The sequence below is a fragment of the Erpetoichthys calabaricus genome, chromosome 11 (assembly GCF_900747795.2).
Source record: "Erpetoichthys calabaricus chromosome 11, fErpCal1.3, whole genome shotgun sequence".
NCBI classification, from domain to species: Eukaryota; Metazoa; Chordata; class Cladistia; order Polypteriformes; family Polypteridae; genus Erpetoichthys; species Erpetoichthys calabaricus.
This window is the reverse complement of record NC_041404.2, coordinates 133606404-133621955: the sequence shown is the minus strand read 5'-3', so window position 1 is coordinate 133621955 and position 15552 is coordinate 133606404. Positions and strand designations below refer to the sequence as shown.

The window sequence follows — 15552 nt, the reverse complement described above, 5'->3', positions numbered from 1 at the left end:
ATTCTACTGATGCTTTGCCAGGCCTTTACTGCTGCTGTCTTCAGTTGCTGCTTGTTCATTGGACTTTTTCCCTTCAGTTTGGTCTTCAGCAAATTAAATGCATGTCCAATTGGGTTGAGGTGAGTTGATTGGGCATTGAAAAAATTTCTACTTCTTTGCCTTGAAAAGCACTTGGTTTGCTGTCACAGTATGTTTTGGCTCATTGTCATTCTGTACTGTGAAGCATGGTCCTATCAGTTTTGCAGCATTTGGCTGAATATAAGCAGACAGTACAGCCCTGTACACTTCAGAACTCATCCTGCTACTTCTGTCAGCAGTCGTATCATCAATAAACACCATTGACCCACTGCCATTGGCAGTCACACATGAACATGCCATAACACTGCCTCCACCATGTTTCACAGATGATGTGGTATACTACCAATGATGAGTCGTTCCTTCTCTTCTCCATACTCTTCTCTATCCATCATTCTGGTATATAATGATGTTAATTTCATTTGTCCAAGGAAAACTGTTCCAAAACTGGACTTGTTTTTTAAAAATGTTTTCTGGCAAAGCCTAACCTGCTCTTCCTATTCTTGAGGATTACCAATAGCTTGCACCTTGTGGTAAACCCTCTTTACTTACTTTCGTCATTTCTTCTCTTGATTGTAGACTTTGGCAATGATAGGTCTACCTCCCAGAGAGTGTCCTTGGTTTGGCTAATTATTGTGAATCAGCTTTTGTCCACTAAGGAAAGAATTCTGTTATCATCCAGAATGGTTGTCTTCCATGGTTGTCCAGGCCTTCTGATATTGCTGAGCATTATCGGTTGGTTCCTTCTCTTTAAGAATGTACCAGCTGATTGATTTGACCACTCCTGGTGTTTCTGCTATCTCTCAGATGGATTTGTTTTGTTTTCTCTGTCTAATTTTTACTTGCATTTACAGCTCTTGGGACTTCATATTGAGATTTAACAATTACAGCTTCCAAATGCAAATTCCACATTTGGAATCAATTCAAGACATTCTACCCGTTTAGTAGTTAATGAAATAATAAGGGACCTGTTCATACCTGGCAATGGAACAGCTTGTCCAAGTAATTCTGAACCCCTGAAAATGGGGGGACCATGTATAAAAATGGCTGTCATTTCTACATGGCTCATGCAATATTTCTGTTAAACCCTTTGAATTAATGCTGAAAGCCTCCACTTCAATCATGTAAATTATGTCTTCATTTCAAATCCATTGTGGTGGCGCACAGAGCCAAAATGATGAAAAATGTGTCACTGTTGAAATACTTATGAACCTAAGTGTACTTGAGAACATGTGCTCCTTTGCTAAGGTTTGGTTCCTTCCCAGCATCAGTTGCTGCTGGGATATGCAGCTGCTCTCCATCACACTAAGCAGGTTTATAAAAAGGCAAATGGGAGCAAAGTCTTTAAGAACAAATCCTCAGATTAGGTAAGCACAAATTTATTAAGCAGTTACAGATCACCATTATACACTATGAGTGGAGCAACAATAACTCAGATTACTCATGTAATGAAACCTGGTACTAGTACTAGCAGCCAGTGCTTATCCACACAGTATCAATTGCAACATGGGAATCATGCCATCAGCCCATTACTTTTTACACTCACACACAACAGGCAGATTTACAGTCATCAATTAACCTAACACATTTGTCTTTGAAATGTGGAAAGAACACCTATGAAAGCCAGGACATTTGAGTGGTGAAGCAGCAAAGCTAACCACTGCACAATCATGACAACCCCATTCCAACCTACAGTCCATCCAAATGTAATAAATCTTCAATCCATATGAGCCGTGCACAAGAGGAATAACCACCATGTCCTCTACATACCATCAGGTGAAAAAGTAAGTACACCCTACGAAATGTTCTTTCTTCAAATGTATATGAAAACATCAAGATTTGCTCTTCATTTAAACGATACCTTTAAAGGTGATGTAACTGAAGAAAAAAAATGAAAATTCTATAAAAAATTAATAGATGCACCATTTCTGCAAAAGTTGATATTACTCTCTTTGGCAGAAACAACCTCAAGCAGATGTTTCCTATAACTGTCTGTCAGCCTGTCAAATAGGAGGAAGATTTCCCATACCCCCATGCAGAATTCCTTCAGCTTTGTAATGTTTAAGAGGTTTCTTGTGTGTACGGCCCAATTCAAATCCCCCCACAGCATCTCAATGATATTTAGATCCTGGCTTTGACTTGGATATTCCAGAACCCTCCAATTACTTCTTTTTAGCTATTTTTAGGGTCATTTTCATGTTTCAAAGTCTTCTTTTAGTTGAGTTATTTTCTGACAGATGGTCTCACATTATCCTCAAGTACCCTCTGGTAAAATAAAGAATTCCCATTGGATTCTGTAATGGTATGCTCAGGCCTTAGTGCAGCAAAGCAGCCCCAAACTGTAACACTTCCACCACTGTGGTTTATAGTTGGTATCAGGGTCTTCCGGTCAAATGCTGTCTTTGGTTTTCACCAAAAATGTATTCTGATACTGTGAACAAACGACACTTGCCTCATTTGTTCAGAGCACACTGTTCCAGAAGTCCTGTTTTATTTTTCTAAATGCTCATGGGAAATCACAAGCAAACGGCTGTTGTTACAGACTTCCAGTGCAGACCTAATTTGTGCAAAGTCTTTTTAACCAGCAACCCCATGATTCTCAAAAGAATCTCAAATCCAAGACTGGCAATCACTTTCTGTTCCCTCCGATATTTATAGGGATGAAATATCATGGAGGGTGGGTGCGTCCACAGTATGGCGGCGACGTTGACGTACGATTCTGCTAGTCATGAGGCATGTTTCAGAAGCACGTTACAGGCGCCTTCGTGTATTGTTTTTATCCATGCAGTCTCGCTTTTGGCAGCGGTGGTAGTGTGAACGACTTGCCTGTTGCCTCTGGCATCTGTGCATATATACTGTACAACCCGGCGTGCATGCTGCACTCATAATAACCGCTTTTCCAGCAGGGTGATCTACCACGTCCGCATCACGATTTATGTACTCCATCAGCGACTTGTAGTTATCGGCCCTCAGTGCAGGTTGGTTGTTTTTAATCCATTGGAGATCATTTGATTGTGCTCGAACGTAAACATCACCTATGTATTGTTGAGTTAGCTTTCCTGCATTGATTAATGGATTAAACTCGTCTCTCACTGAGAGTCTGTAGGACAAATATTCTTTCATTGATACCCGTGATCTTTTCTGTGCTTGATTTGTTTTATATCTGCAAATTCCAGCACTCCATCCTTCCTGGCCAGTTGGAAACAAAATGGGGTATGTCAAAGTATTAAGTTTAGGTTGGTTGGTTCCATCTGGACGTAAATGGAGGCTCACCGTCTTTACTTTGAGACATAATTGCCACTTCATTAACGATGGGAACATTGTATCGTCTCGGATCCTGTTCTTTGTCCTTTATTAGCACTACGGCAATTTTAGTTGGTGCCATACCGTCTGCCCCTGCTTTTGTATTGACTTCTTTTTCAACCTCATGTAGCATTTTTATAGAGTTTGTTAATGGGTGATTGTTTATGACTTCAGCTACGTTTCTCATTATTAGCTCTGTGCATTGCTTGTTTTCAGGAAGGTTCATTCGTTGATAAACTGCGTCGTCTAGATCTAACACGTACATTTGGGCACATTTGCGGTGGTGATTTGGCTCAGGGTGCACTGTTCCAATCCGATGCAATATTTGTCCACACACGCGAAAGTAGTATGGGCCATTCCCAGGTGGTGGCTTGATATTTACCCCGGTAGATGCAAAGGCAAATGAACTATTGTAGGATCTAATGCATTCCATAAAGCTTTTACTTAACCAAAGGAGGCAGCTTAACTTGACCTTTCTGACAACAACATGTAAGCCCTTCTGCAGTTTCTTTTTGGATCCGTGCCTCTCTTGCATGTAGTGTTTCAGAAGCGCGTTGTAGGCGCCTTCGTTCATTGTTTTCATCCATACAGGCTCGGTTTTGTGTTTCGTTTTGGAGCCGTGACTTCTTTGCTTCTGGTGTTTGTGAGGCACACTGTGGATTAGAGCAAGTTTAGTTTACAGGTTGTGTTGTTTGTGCGCCACCTACTGACTCTGGAAAGCCGCTGCGTTTGACTCTGGGGCGCTGCGGCGCAGTGCACATGCGCTTTGGTGCGTCCGCTGTGCATAAATTAAACTGTTGTTTAGTAATATAGATAATAGACTCATGCACTTTGTCATCAACAGTGGTAACAGCCCTGTAGGTGTGAAATTCTGGGCTTCTTAGAGACTTCTTTCAGAATCTCAGGCTGAACTTGCAGGGGCAGTCTGGCCTGGAGAAGAATGCAGTTGTTTGAAATCTCCACTTGTAGATGATCTTCCAGATAGTGGAATGGTTGATCTTTTTAAATTCCTTCCCCGAAACTAAAACCTTTTTTCCTCAGACTTCAGAGAGACGCAGTAATAACACACATCTCAAAAAAAAAAGACCAAACCAAAAATGTCTAATGTTTAATTCGGACAGGGTCAGACAAGATCCTCTCTAAAGATATTCTAATAAATTTGAGCCTGATCTGGTAGACCTGATTCTAATTTTGAGGAAGGGATAAATGTGTGGGTGTACTTATTTGGTCCACAAGTGAAATTTCAATTTATGTTTAAGTTATATATTGGACCATCCATCCATTATCCAACCCATTATATCCTAACTACAGGGTCACAGGGGTCTGCTGGAGCCAATCCCAGCCAACACAGGGCGCAAGGCAGGAAACAAACCCAGCCCACCACAGTGCGCACACACACACACACAAACACACACACACACACACACACACACACACACCCACACACTAGGGACAATTTAGAATCACCAATGCACCTAACCTGCATGTCTTTGGACTGTGGGAGGAAACCGGAGCACCCGGAGGAAACCCAAGCAGACACGGGGAGAACATGCAAACTCCACGCAGGGAGGACCTGAGAAGCAAACCTGGGTCTCCTAACTGCAAGGCAGCAGCGCTACCATGCCACCCATACATTGGACTACCAAATATAAATGCGACATGATGCTTGTTATATTATATTAACTTTATCTATATATACTGTTTAAATGAAGATCAAATCTTGATATGTCCACGTATATTAAAAAAGAAAAAACCTTTTCACATGGCCGTATGTACACTGAATTAAAAGCATGTTTGACTTGCACAACCAAACCCCTCCCCTCAATATTATTAAAAAAAAGAAGTAAAAAAAAATCTGACAGAAGAAGCATTCCAGAAAAGAGCCAGCTTCTAATATATTTTGGGGGAAAGGGAAAGCATTTTTTTAGATTCATTTACTTATGAAAAGTGGTAATCTCCCTTAGGCCATTACAGACTGGACTCTGCATCCGGTATGAAAAACATGCAGTCTGCCCTGTCTGTACAAAATCAGATACCCAAGAAAGGCCGAGACGGCAAGCAGATTGAATTTGTCATTAGAAGCTGCCATGAAAAACAATACAACTAGTGACAAGGAGCTCGAAAAAGCAAACGCAGGAGGCAAAGTTAACCAGTATGGTTCTAAACCCCACTAAATAAGAGTGAAGACGTCAGACTTTATGGAAATGGTCCTTTGGTCATCTATCTGCCTAGTATATAGTAAAAGGCAATGAGAACATTAATCCTCATAGAAGATTAAACCATTTTATGTATGTATATATGAATGCCTGAATGACAGTAATTCCATGCCAGACCAGGGGATGGTGGAGTGCACTAACTCTTTCTCTCGCTTCTCTGCAGACCAGTTATCGGATATTCCGCCTGGCCCCGATGATGTCACTTCTGGTTCCAGCTTCAATGACATCACTTCCGTTTCCGGGCCCAATAATGAGGTCACTTTCGGTCCCAGCCTCTATGGCACCACTTCCAGCCCCAATGATGACGTTACTTCCACAACTCTCCTTTAAAGCCGCCATCTTTATGCCAGAGAATCAGTTCAGTCTTGGACTCAAACCTCTACGTACTGTACATCCTTTAAACTAATTTTGCAGGCAGGAAATAATATATGGGTGACTGCCCCAAACTTTTTCATGTCCCCAGTCTATTCTTGTGACTATATATATATATATATATATATATATATATATATATATATACACATACATAAACATGCACACACACACAGGAGTGGCCAAAAGTACATGTACCTTTATTTTCTTGGCAGATGCTTTAATCCAAAGCGACCTACAACAGAGGTAAACCTGCTCGAGTAACATTAGGCTGGGGCTGCTTGTTCAGCAAGTGTAGCAAGACAGGTAACAAAAGTTTATTGCATCAAGTGAAAAGAGATAATAACTACTAATTTACAATCATAGATCATAGTCGGTAAGGCAATCAAATTTAATCTAACAACAAATAACCAACAATATAAAAATCACAGAGTATAGATCTTTTTTTTGTTCAGTAGGTTTGCAGTTGTTCATATGGAAAAAGACATTCAGATTATGATTATTACAATAGCTTTATTAATTTTACTAACTCAGTATATTTATTTCTCCCTTTCTTTTGTTTATTGTTGCCTTATTAAAAAGCCCTAAGCAATTCTCCTTTGGCTAAGCTCTCCTTCTCAGGGGTGGGGTTTGATTTGTCTTCAATTTTGTTTGGTTATAAATTGATCTATTTGTATGGAATGATTACAATAAAAATTAATAAATAAAAAAAAAAAAAAAACCTTTACTAACTCAAAAGAATGTCAGAATGGCACAGTGCACTTAAGGTGCAATCTCATAAGTGCTGAAATTACCAGTTTTCATTATTTACACATCCTTGTAGTCTACACTCAAGAACACTTTAATAATAAGAAGACAAATAATACAAATAAATAATACAATAATTAATAAATAAATAATATTAAAAGAATAAACTCTTTGTTTCACATACTCACAACTGTAAACCTACTTTTGCCCACCACTGTATATAAAAAGATGAGAAGAGAAAAATGAAGAACAGCTATGTGTGTCTCTGAACCATTGCTTGCAAGTATAGTGGAAGTGCTAATTAACATTGTTAGGAAACAGTCAAGGTTTTATCCCTGGCTCAAGTATTTTTTTAATATAATCTTATTTTCTAAATATTATGTTGGTAATGTTGTTACTAAAAACAGTATATTTTATTTTATTTTTTATAAATTATTCGTGGGCGGCACGGTGGCACAGTGGGTAGCACTGCTGCCTCGCAGTTGGGAGATCTGGGGACCTGGGTTCGCTTCCCGGGTCCTCCCTGCGTGGAGTTTGCATGTTCTCCCCGTGTCTGCGTGGGTTTCCTCCGGGCGCTCCGGTTTCCTCCCACAGTCCAAAGACATGCTGGTTAGGTGGATTGGCGATTCTAAATTGGCCCTAGTGTGTGCTTGGTGTGTTTGTGTGTGTCCTGCAGTGGGTTGGCACCCTGCCCAGGATTGTTTCCTGCCTTGTGCCCTGTGTTGGCTGGGATTGGCTCCAGCAGATCCCCGTGACCCTGTGTTCGGATTCAGCGGGTTGGAAAATGGATGGATGGATAAATTATTGGTTAATGTTAATATTAATTGTTCTTTAAGTTATGTCCCTTGCTGCATGTGTGATGAGTCTAAGAAAGTGGTGCCCCTGAACACTGCAGTTAGGGGGACCATCCCTAGTGCTATAAGCCCCTGCCAGACTATAAGCAGGCTGCAGTAGCATTAGTTGATAATTCTGTTCATCAGTTCTCTTTTCAGATTTTGTATTTCCAATTTCTCTGATTGATTTTCTGGTTTTGGACTTGTTTTCTTTAAGGATAAGACTGTTTTCTGTTTTTTGCTCTGAGGTTTGCCTTTTGGGTAATCATTTTCTGATATTATTTTGCTTTTCTTGCTGTTAATATTTTCTTTTTATGAAAATAAACTACTCAGTTATTAAAAAAGTTTGCTCTGCCATTTTGGTATTTTTGGTTCTCCTCTTCCATTTTTTGAGTGTTTTAGAATTTAAAGAATCTGCTTCTTTTTTAAGCCCTCTGCAGGCCAGAAGGCTGCTAACTTGAGTTTAGGTTGAAACTCATTTTGATAATAGGCGTCATTGCAGTTCTGAGGTAAACTCTTGAAGGCAAATTCTCAATTTGAGTTTTCTGACCTGAAAAGACTCACAGCAAAAATAAGGCAACATTACCACCCTGCCAAAAAATTTGTTTTAAAAGATATTGAATGTATTTACATAGTCCAGGGTTTGTGACTCACTGAAGTATAAAAATCGCTGGCAAGATCATTTCTTACAATTCATCCTACTTAACGCCTTCTGTCCATCTTCAACATTTGTTACTTAATGACAAGATTTCAGGGAATACAATAAAGAGAGAACATTAACATTAAAAAAACAAGGTAGGAGTGACAATAGAAGACATAGGCAACTGAAGCATTCAGGAGAGATCCTAATGAAATTAACTAAAATGATGTCTACATAGGGGTGCAGTGGTAGCACTGTTGCCTCGCAGTAACGAGACCTGGGCTTGTGTCCTGGGTCCTCCCTGCGTGGAGTTCACATGTTCTCCCCGTGTCTGCGTGGATGTCCTCTGGTCGCTCCGGTTTCCTCCCACAGTCCAAAGACATGCAGATTAGGTGCATTGGCGATCATAAATTGTCCCTAGAGTGTGCTTGGTGTGTGGGTGTGTGTGTGCCCTGCAGTGGGCTGGCGCTCTGCCCGGGGACTTGTTCCTGCCTTGCGCCCTGTGTTGGCTGGGATTGGCTCCAGCACACCCCTGTGTTAGGATATAGCGGGTTGGACAATGACTGACTGACTGATGTCTACATAATCTGCGGTCAACTAACCTCCTGGGCCAACTACACTATAGTATGACACTCATTCAGCAAAGTGACCCTCTCTGCCATGTCACATAACCATAAACAGTAACCTCCACAACTGACACCAATCAATGTTTTTGCTTCTTGACTGTTACTGTTTTTATATAGCATTTCTGACAAGTAGAAGGATTAGGTGAATGGTTGACAGAAGTAAATAAGAGGATGGAAATTCATGTGATTGAGTGAGTGACTGACTCATTAAGTGGATATAGAGATGCATGACTAACTAAAATGATCAAGTGGATGACTGTTTTTGGTGTGTATATGAACTATTAAATTACCTAAGTGACTGAGTGAGTACGTGAGTGTTTGGTTGACTAGTAAAAGTGAGTGATAAGATGAATGTTTGGATGAGTACGTGAGTGGACAAACCATTAAATGAGTAGAAGTGGGCAGATTGTTAAATAAGAGTCAGTGAATAACAGGATGGATAGATGGTTAAGTGAGTGACTCTGTAAGAGCCTAAAAGGACAGATGTTAGAATAAGCTGACTCAGTCAGTACATTAGTGTGTACAAGAATGGATGGTTGAGTGAATGAATCGTTGACTATAGTGAGCGAATGACTGAGTAAACAGATGGTTAAATGGTTGTAAGTCCACAAATGAGCACATAGCTGGATGACTGAATGAAAAAGAAAGACAGGAAGAGAGTGAAAGAGAAATATTGGGCGAAAGGCTCAACAAGTTGACAAAGTGAGCTTAACTGTTAACCGCTTGGAGAGCATACAACAAGTTCTTTATCAGCACAAGACATACTGTAATACATGTAAAGCCATTTTTTTTTTAATTTGTAGGTTTGGATGTTTACCAGCTTACTGCAAATCACACACAAAGAAAAAATGCCACTGTGCTGAACTGAATGCCCACCCAAGCTCATAACAGAGCCTAGACACCAGTGGCTAAGAGATATTAACTATTTATATTAACGCTATCTTTTGTACCCTTGTTGTTTCATGCACTGAGCCCACTTTTCCCTGCTTCAGTCAAATGCACTTTCATGTGCTTTCCCGTCATTACAAATCAATTTCACAAAAGGCACACGGGTTATGAGTCTTTCTTTGTCCCAATGTCACCTCCACTGAATGTAGAAGGTCAGGCCCTAGGCTGCCTAATTAAACTGGCTTCTCTAGCTACTTGCAACTTTTCCTGTCTTGACAAATTCAATGCTATTCATTTAAAATATTTCACTCAATTTCCTCTGTGTTGTACATTGTCACATATTCAAGTCTGTAAATGAATTCTAGGCAGCCAGAGTGAAAAGGCAATGACAGTTAGGAAGACAGATGGCAGGTGAAGATAAAAAACATCAGTTGATAATATTTCAGAGGGAAAACAGAAGGTCGAGGCAGAAAAAAAAAATCATTGGCAAGCCCTAATCAAAATCAGACACACACTGGCACGGCAGAGCAGTGTGTTCTAGATGCGGTGATAGAGGACGACACGGCATAATCCATAAACGCATCCACTTGTTTAATGTCACAAAATGCGGCTTTAGATCAGAATAAAAAACAAAAACTCAGGGCTACAAAATGTCACATCCATTCAAAATTATATTTCATAATCATTTACTCCGCGGCATGGTGGCGCAGTGGGTAGTGCAGCTGCCTCTCAGTTAGGAGACCCGGGTTCTCTTCCCGGGTCCTCCCTGTGTGGAGTTTGCATGTTCTCCCCGTGTCTGCGTGGGTTTCCTCTGGGTGCTCTGGTTTTCTCCCACAGTCCAAAGACATGCAGATTAGGTGCATTGGCGATCCTAAATTGTCGTGGGTGTGTGTGTGCCCTGCGGTGGGCTGGTGCCCTGCCTGGGGTTTGTTTCCTACCTTGCGCCCTGGGATTGGCTCCAGCAGACCCCTGTAACCCTGTAGTTAGGATATAGCGGGTTGGATGATGGATGGAATCATTTACTCTGTGATTTCTAGTGATGGGGAAAGTCAGGTTTTCATTATCAGGTAGAAGAATATGAAATGAAGCTCATTAGTTTCTTACTATATTTGTATTATCTCTCATTAAGTAGTCATAAAACAAAGTATGCTCCATCTCCGCCTCAAGACCTCCCCTTTAAGAGATTTGGGGATAGCCGCCAAGATTTGGGATTCCAGTGATCCATTCATTTCTTTCCTTCTTGACAACAGTGATAAACAGAATAAGTGGCAAGGATGCCACAAATCTAGTAAAACTGAATCTTCCCTTATGCTACCCTGTTTTGTGTTTTTTTGTCTTGCTCTGTACTTTATCTATTTTCAAACCCACTTAGTCAACTCTTCTTCCTACTTCTAAAGATGTGCTGACAACACCAAGCTGCGTCAAGCTGCTGATTGAATGGGGGTCAGCTAGTGAGTATCTCATTCACAGATGGTTCCTACCTTGTACCTGATGATACTGAAATAGGTTCTGCTCACAAAACCTAAATTCAACTAAGAAGTTAACTGGACTAAAAAATTAATCCACTTCACAGGGTTGTATGGTGCTTGTTAGGAAATAACCCATCACTGGGAATATTGACAATTACTACCAGACCATATTTGTCCTATTTCTATGCCAGATCCTACATAATATAATAAACTAGTGGGCCCTGTGTAGATGACTGCTTGCATGTGCATGTGTGTGCCTGGCAGTGGTGTGTCATCCCATTCAGGGTAGGTTCCTGTCTTGCATCCAGTATATATGGAATAGTCTACATAAATTAGAAAAAGGTTAACACCTAAAAAGTGGCACAATGGCACACCTCAGAGTAATGCAGCCTCCCAGGTCAATTTCTGAGGAGGACTACCAGCTTTCACAGAGCTTATATGTTCTCCCAATTACTTATTTGCTCCTCTTGAGAACTCAGGAGGCCTGCCACATCCCAAAGTTAATTTGCCACTCTGTATTAGAATGGTGTGAATAAATAGACCTTGCAATTGACAGTTTCAACAACTTCTAATATTACATTACAGACTCCAGTTTGAAATGATCCTGTATTGGAATAACACATTTCTCAAAAGAATGAATGAGCTACCTTGCTGTATCAACCAAACACATCTTTTATTTTTGAATAATTACTCCAAAGATCTTGAGGCATGTCTCTACCTGTACCAGTCATAAAGCTCCGTTTTCACTGCCAATTGTTCCAGAGAGATGTCACTGTTGCTCCAGAAGGGGATCTCGATCACCTGTTGCACCAGCTCATCCAGTTGGCCCTGCAGCTTCTGAACAATGGATAGATAATCTGATTGCTTCTTATACTGCTTCTCCAGCTCCTGAAGATCAAGCTCCACAGTCTGGTTGAGAGAGGAAGTGCTGTCGGTAACCTGAGGGAAGAAAGAGATAAATGTCAGACAGGTACACCCACCGAACACTCCAAATCGGATCTGGCAGTCACTGGTTTAAAGGCAGCAGCCATAACATGCTTCAAAGACTGAAGATACAAATGGAATATATTTCAACATTAGCCTTACAACTTATTTAGGAGAACACCTCAACAAAGGGTATATTTAAAAGATCTAAATGCTCATACAAAGAAATAAATGGAATACACAAGAGTTTTGCTAACTTGCTCAACCAAAGCAATACTGACTGAAAGAAAACTGAACCTACTGACAACTCTATTTCTTGAACTAATAATTAATAATTTTGAAATTTCATCTCACCTTAATTAAGACATAATCTTAACTGTTTCAAACCAAATTTGTTCTCTCTTTCTCCAAGACTTTCTCCCATATACAGAACCTTTAGGTGTGCTATAACCCAGCATTCCTATCATCTTCACATCAATCTAAAAGCCTCACTTAAAGGATTTTTTCAAGTGTTTATTTTGGTAACAATAATTTAATACTGTAAAGAAAAAAAAAACACTTTTATAAATAAGTCACAGACTTTCCCCCTTATCAAAAATAGAAATATCATTGACCTCAAAATTAACTCAGAAAGGCTAAATTCACTGGAAATGTTTATACAAGAGAGGAAGAAACCTGATGTTTCAGCTGTGAGGTATTCCGTCATGTGTTTTTTCGTTAGGAACATTACTGAACCGACACACAGAAAGTGGACAGATATTCAGAAGGGAATTGTAAAGAAAAATAAAGTAATATGACATTCAGTAATTATTCTGAATACTTGCTGTTACATTGTTCAGTAACGCAAACTGCTGTACAAAAACAATAAAGAATAAATATTACAAAAACAGGTGGCACAGTGGAAGCCATTTTACATCGTCTGGACTGTATGAGTATTGGGTAATGTTATGCAGGTTGGCAATTGCTCTTGTAGCATTTTGGTCTTTTATTAATGATATTTTTCCAGATTTCCAGGAGTTTATGAGCTAGTGCATATGCAGTGCCAGTGCTTGGTTATTTTGTGTCCTAGGCCAAGCTTATTAGTGCGCCAACTGACTGTTTGGTAGCTAACGCATGTAGCTGAGTTCCCCCCACCATATGATCTGCACTCTTGGTGAATACCTAATTTCCCTTAATGGTGGCGCCAGCCCTGTGTAAAAAGATGATATCCTCATCTTTTTGTCAAATATGGCTCAAGTACAGCATAACAGCAGATGTGTTGTTTAAGGAAAATCAATTAAATGTAATGTTGGAAAACCGCAAATACCAACAAGCTTAGTCTTTAGTGTTCAGATACCTCAAAAGAAAAAGAAACTGCAATGCGAAAAAACCCACAAGGACACAGGGAGGGAGTGAGTGAGTGACTAATAATACTGGTAGTGAATTTCATGATTAAAGGAAAAGCTTAATACCATTTTTGCTGTGTGTCTACTTGTTAATATGGAGTTTTGAGGTGAAGTATGGCAGCTGTTACAGCTACCTTTCTCTGTGTAAATCTGTGTGCCTCTATTTATTGTAGAAACACATCAGCTATAAACAAATAACAGGTAACATAAGGTTAATTTTTCTGAATGTCAAGCACTATATTAGTTTCATATAAACAAAAAGCGTCAAGTTACTTATTTCCAGTTATTTAAGGCAAATACTAAATGTTATATGGAGATAGCATGCATCTTCCAAAATAAAAACCATAAAAAAGGCTTAACTAATAAAAAGTTTTATGTCTTTCTCTGGTATTGAATTATCTTTGATCTCTTTTTTAAATTCATTATCATCTGCTCTATATGAAGGTCTTGGATGGCTGATCTGAAATTTGTAACAGCTCGTCTACCACCCCAGCCAAATGCCTGTTTGTCTAATGGTGGCTTATTGTTTGTCTTGTTGTCTGAAATTTCCTGCACAGTTTCACTATATGCTGTTGAGACAGATAACCAACTCTAAATTAACTGGATATTTAATGGACTGGAGTCTATAATAGACGGGTTCTGATCGCTCACCGAATTATGGTGTCATTCATTCAGAACTTCCTTGTGTTAACATTCGCCATTGTGAGGTTATCAACTCATGGCTGCAAAGAGCAGATTGCCTTTTCTTAAGTATCAATTAATGTCAGTCCAAATGCCCAAACTAAAATGCTAAATACCATGGGCGCTGCCAGCATGCTGATCCTTAGATATACATTACAAGTATGAGAGAAAAGCATGGAAATTAAATTGATGTTTGTCATCTAATCCTGGATTTTCACTTTTGCTTCACTTTTTGATAAGCATTTAAAAATCAAAAAGTAACTGAAAGTTTGTTCTGATTCTTAAGATATTTTTAAATCTGTGAGTCCATCTTCCAAATCTGCCCTTTTTATGCAAAGTTACATTGAGTCCAGGGTTCTCATTTAGGACTAAACACTTCTCTCTTGTACATTACTCATGTGGACCTTGCTTAAAAAAACACCCTTTGTCCTTGCATCTACCCAGGGCACTGAATGTCTGTGTCCATGTGTCAAAAACAAATTTCTGTTTATGTTATTATAGAGCAGCATGGTGAACCAGCAGGTTCAGATCTCATGCCTGCCTGCTGCCTATGCAGAGTTTATGGTTTATCCTCATGTCTATAAAGTGTATTTGCCACACATTCATGATATCCTCTCACACCTCAAAGATCTGTACATTTACTTAATTGACTATTCTAAACTGGTCCCGTCTGAGTGCGAGTATGGATGTATGTGTTAGTAAGTCTTGTAATGGACTTTTTTTCCATCAGATGTGTTTACTGCCCTGTGACCAATGCTGCTGATTTAGACTCCATCATTTCGTGTCCCAGAATTAGATTAAGAGTCACTGAGCATGTCATATTATGCTGTATTATTCTTATAAATGTTCTGAACAAGCAATGTGCCCGAGGGTCATTGTGAGAACTAGAAATCGGGAGAAGATTAAGCAGCCAAAAGTCATGGTCAAGACGAGCAAAGATCAGAATACCAGGAGAATGAAACTGGGACAAAAGTCTGATCAGAAGAGCCTATTAAACCTTCTTGCTAGGTGCAGTAATTAATCAAAATATTAAGTAAATATAAGTGAATGTTGTCAAAAACTGACAGATGTGAATAAATGCACTTAATCCATTGTGTAGCAAGTCATATCCCTGGAGGCTGCAGTAAATGGCCTAGAATGACCAGATAGCTTACATTAGAGGATGCCCTCTGAATGTCAAAATCAAACAAGCATAAACTAAAATATGCCTCAGTCTCAGAAGGCACTCACTTGATTGCTTTTAGCATAACAGGCAAACTCTCTTCAACCATCAGGCTTCATTTGAATTACAAAGATTCAGATAATGAATTGGGACTCTGTGGCCAAAGCTCTGGAGTCTAGAATATCAAGATGGGTGACTAACAGCATGTTATAGATCCTCAGGGAGCACCAG

General features: G+C 39.7%; 1 protein-coding gene across 4 annotated transcripts in view; it reads right to left on the bottom strand.

Moving 5' to 3' along the window:
- ttyh3a (tweety family member 3a) overlaps window positions 1-15552 on the bottom strand; it is a 312980-nt gene that overhangs the window by 137822 nt on the left and 159606 nt on the right. For all 4 annotated transcript variants that reach the window (XM_051933633.1, XM_028813931.2, XM_051933634.1 and 1 more), the window contains exon 4: window positions 11888-12108. In XM_051933633.1, coding sequence (XP_051789593.1) covers window positions 11888-12108 — 221 coding nt within the window. The remainder of the gene's footprint in view (window positions 1-11887; window positions 12109-15552) is intronic.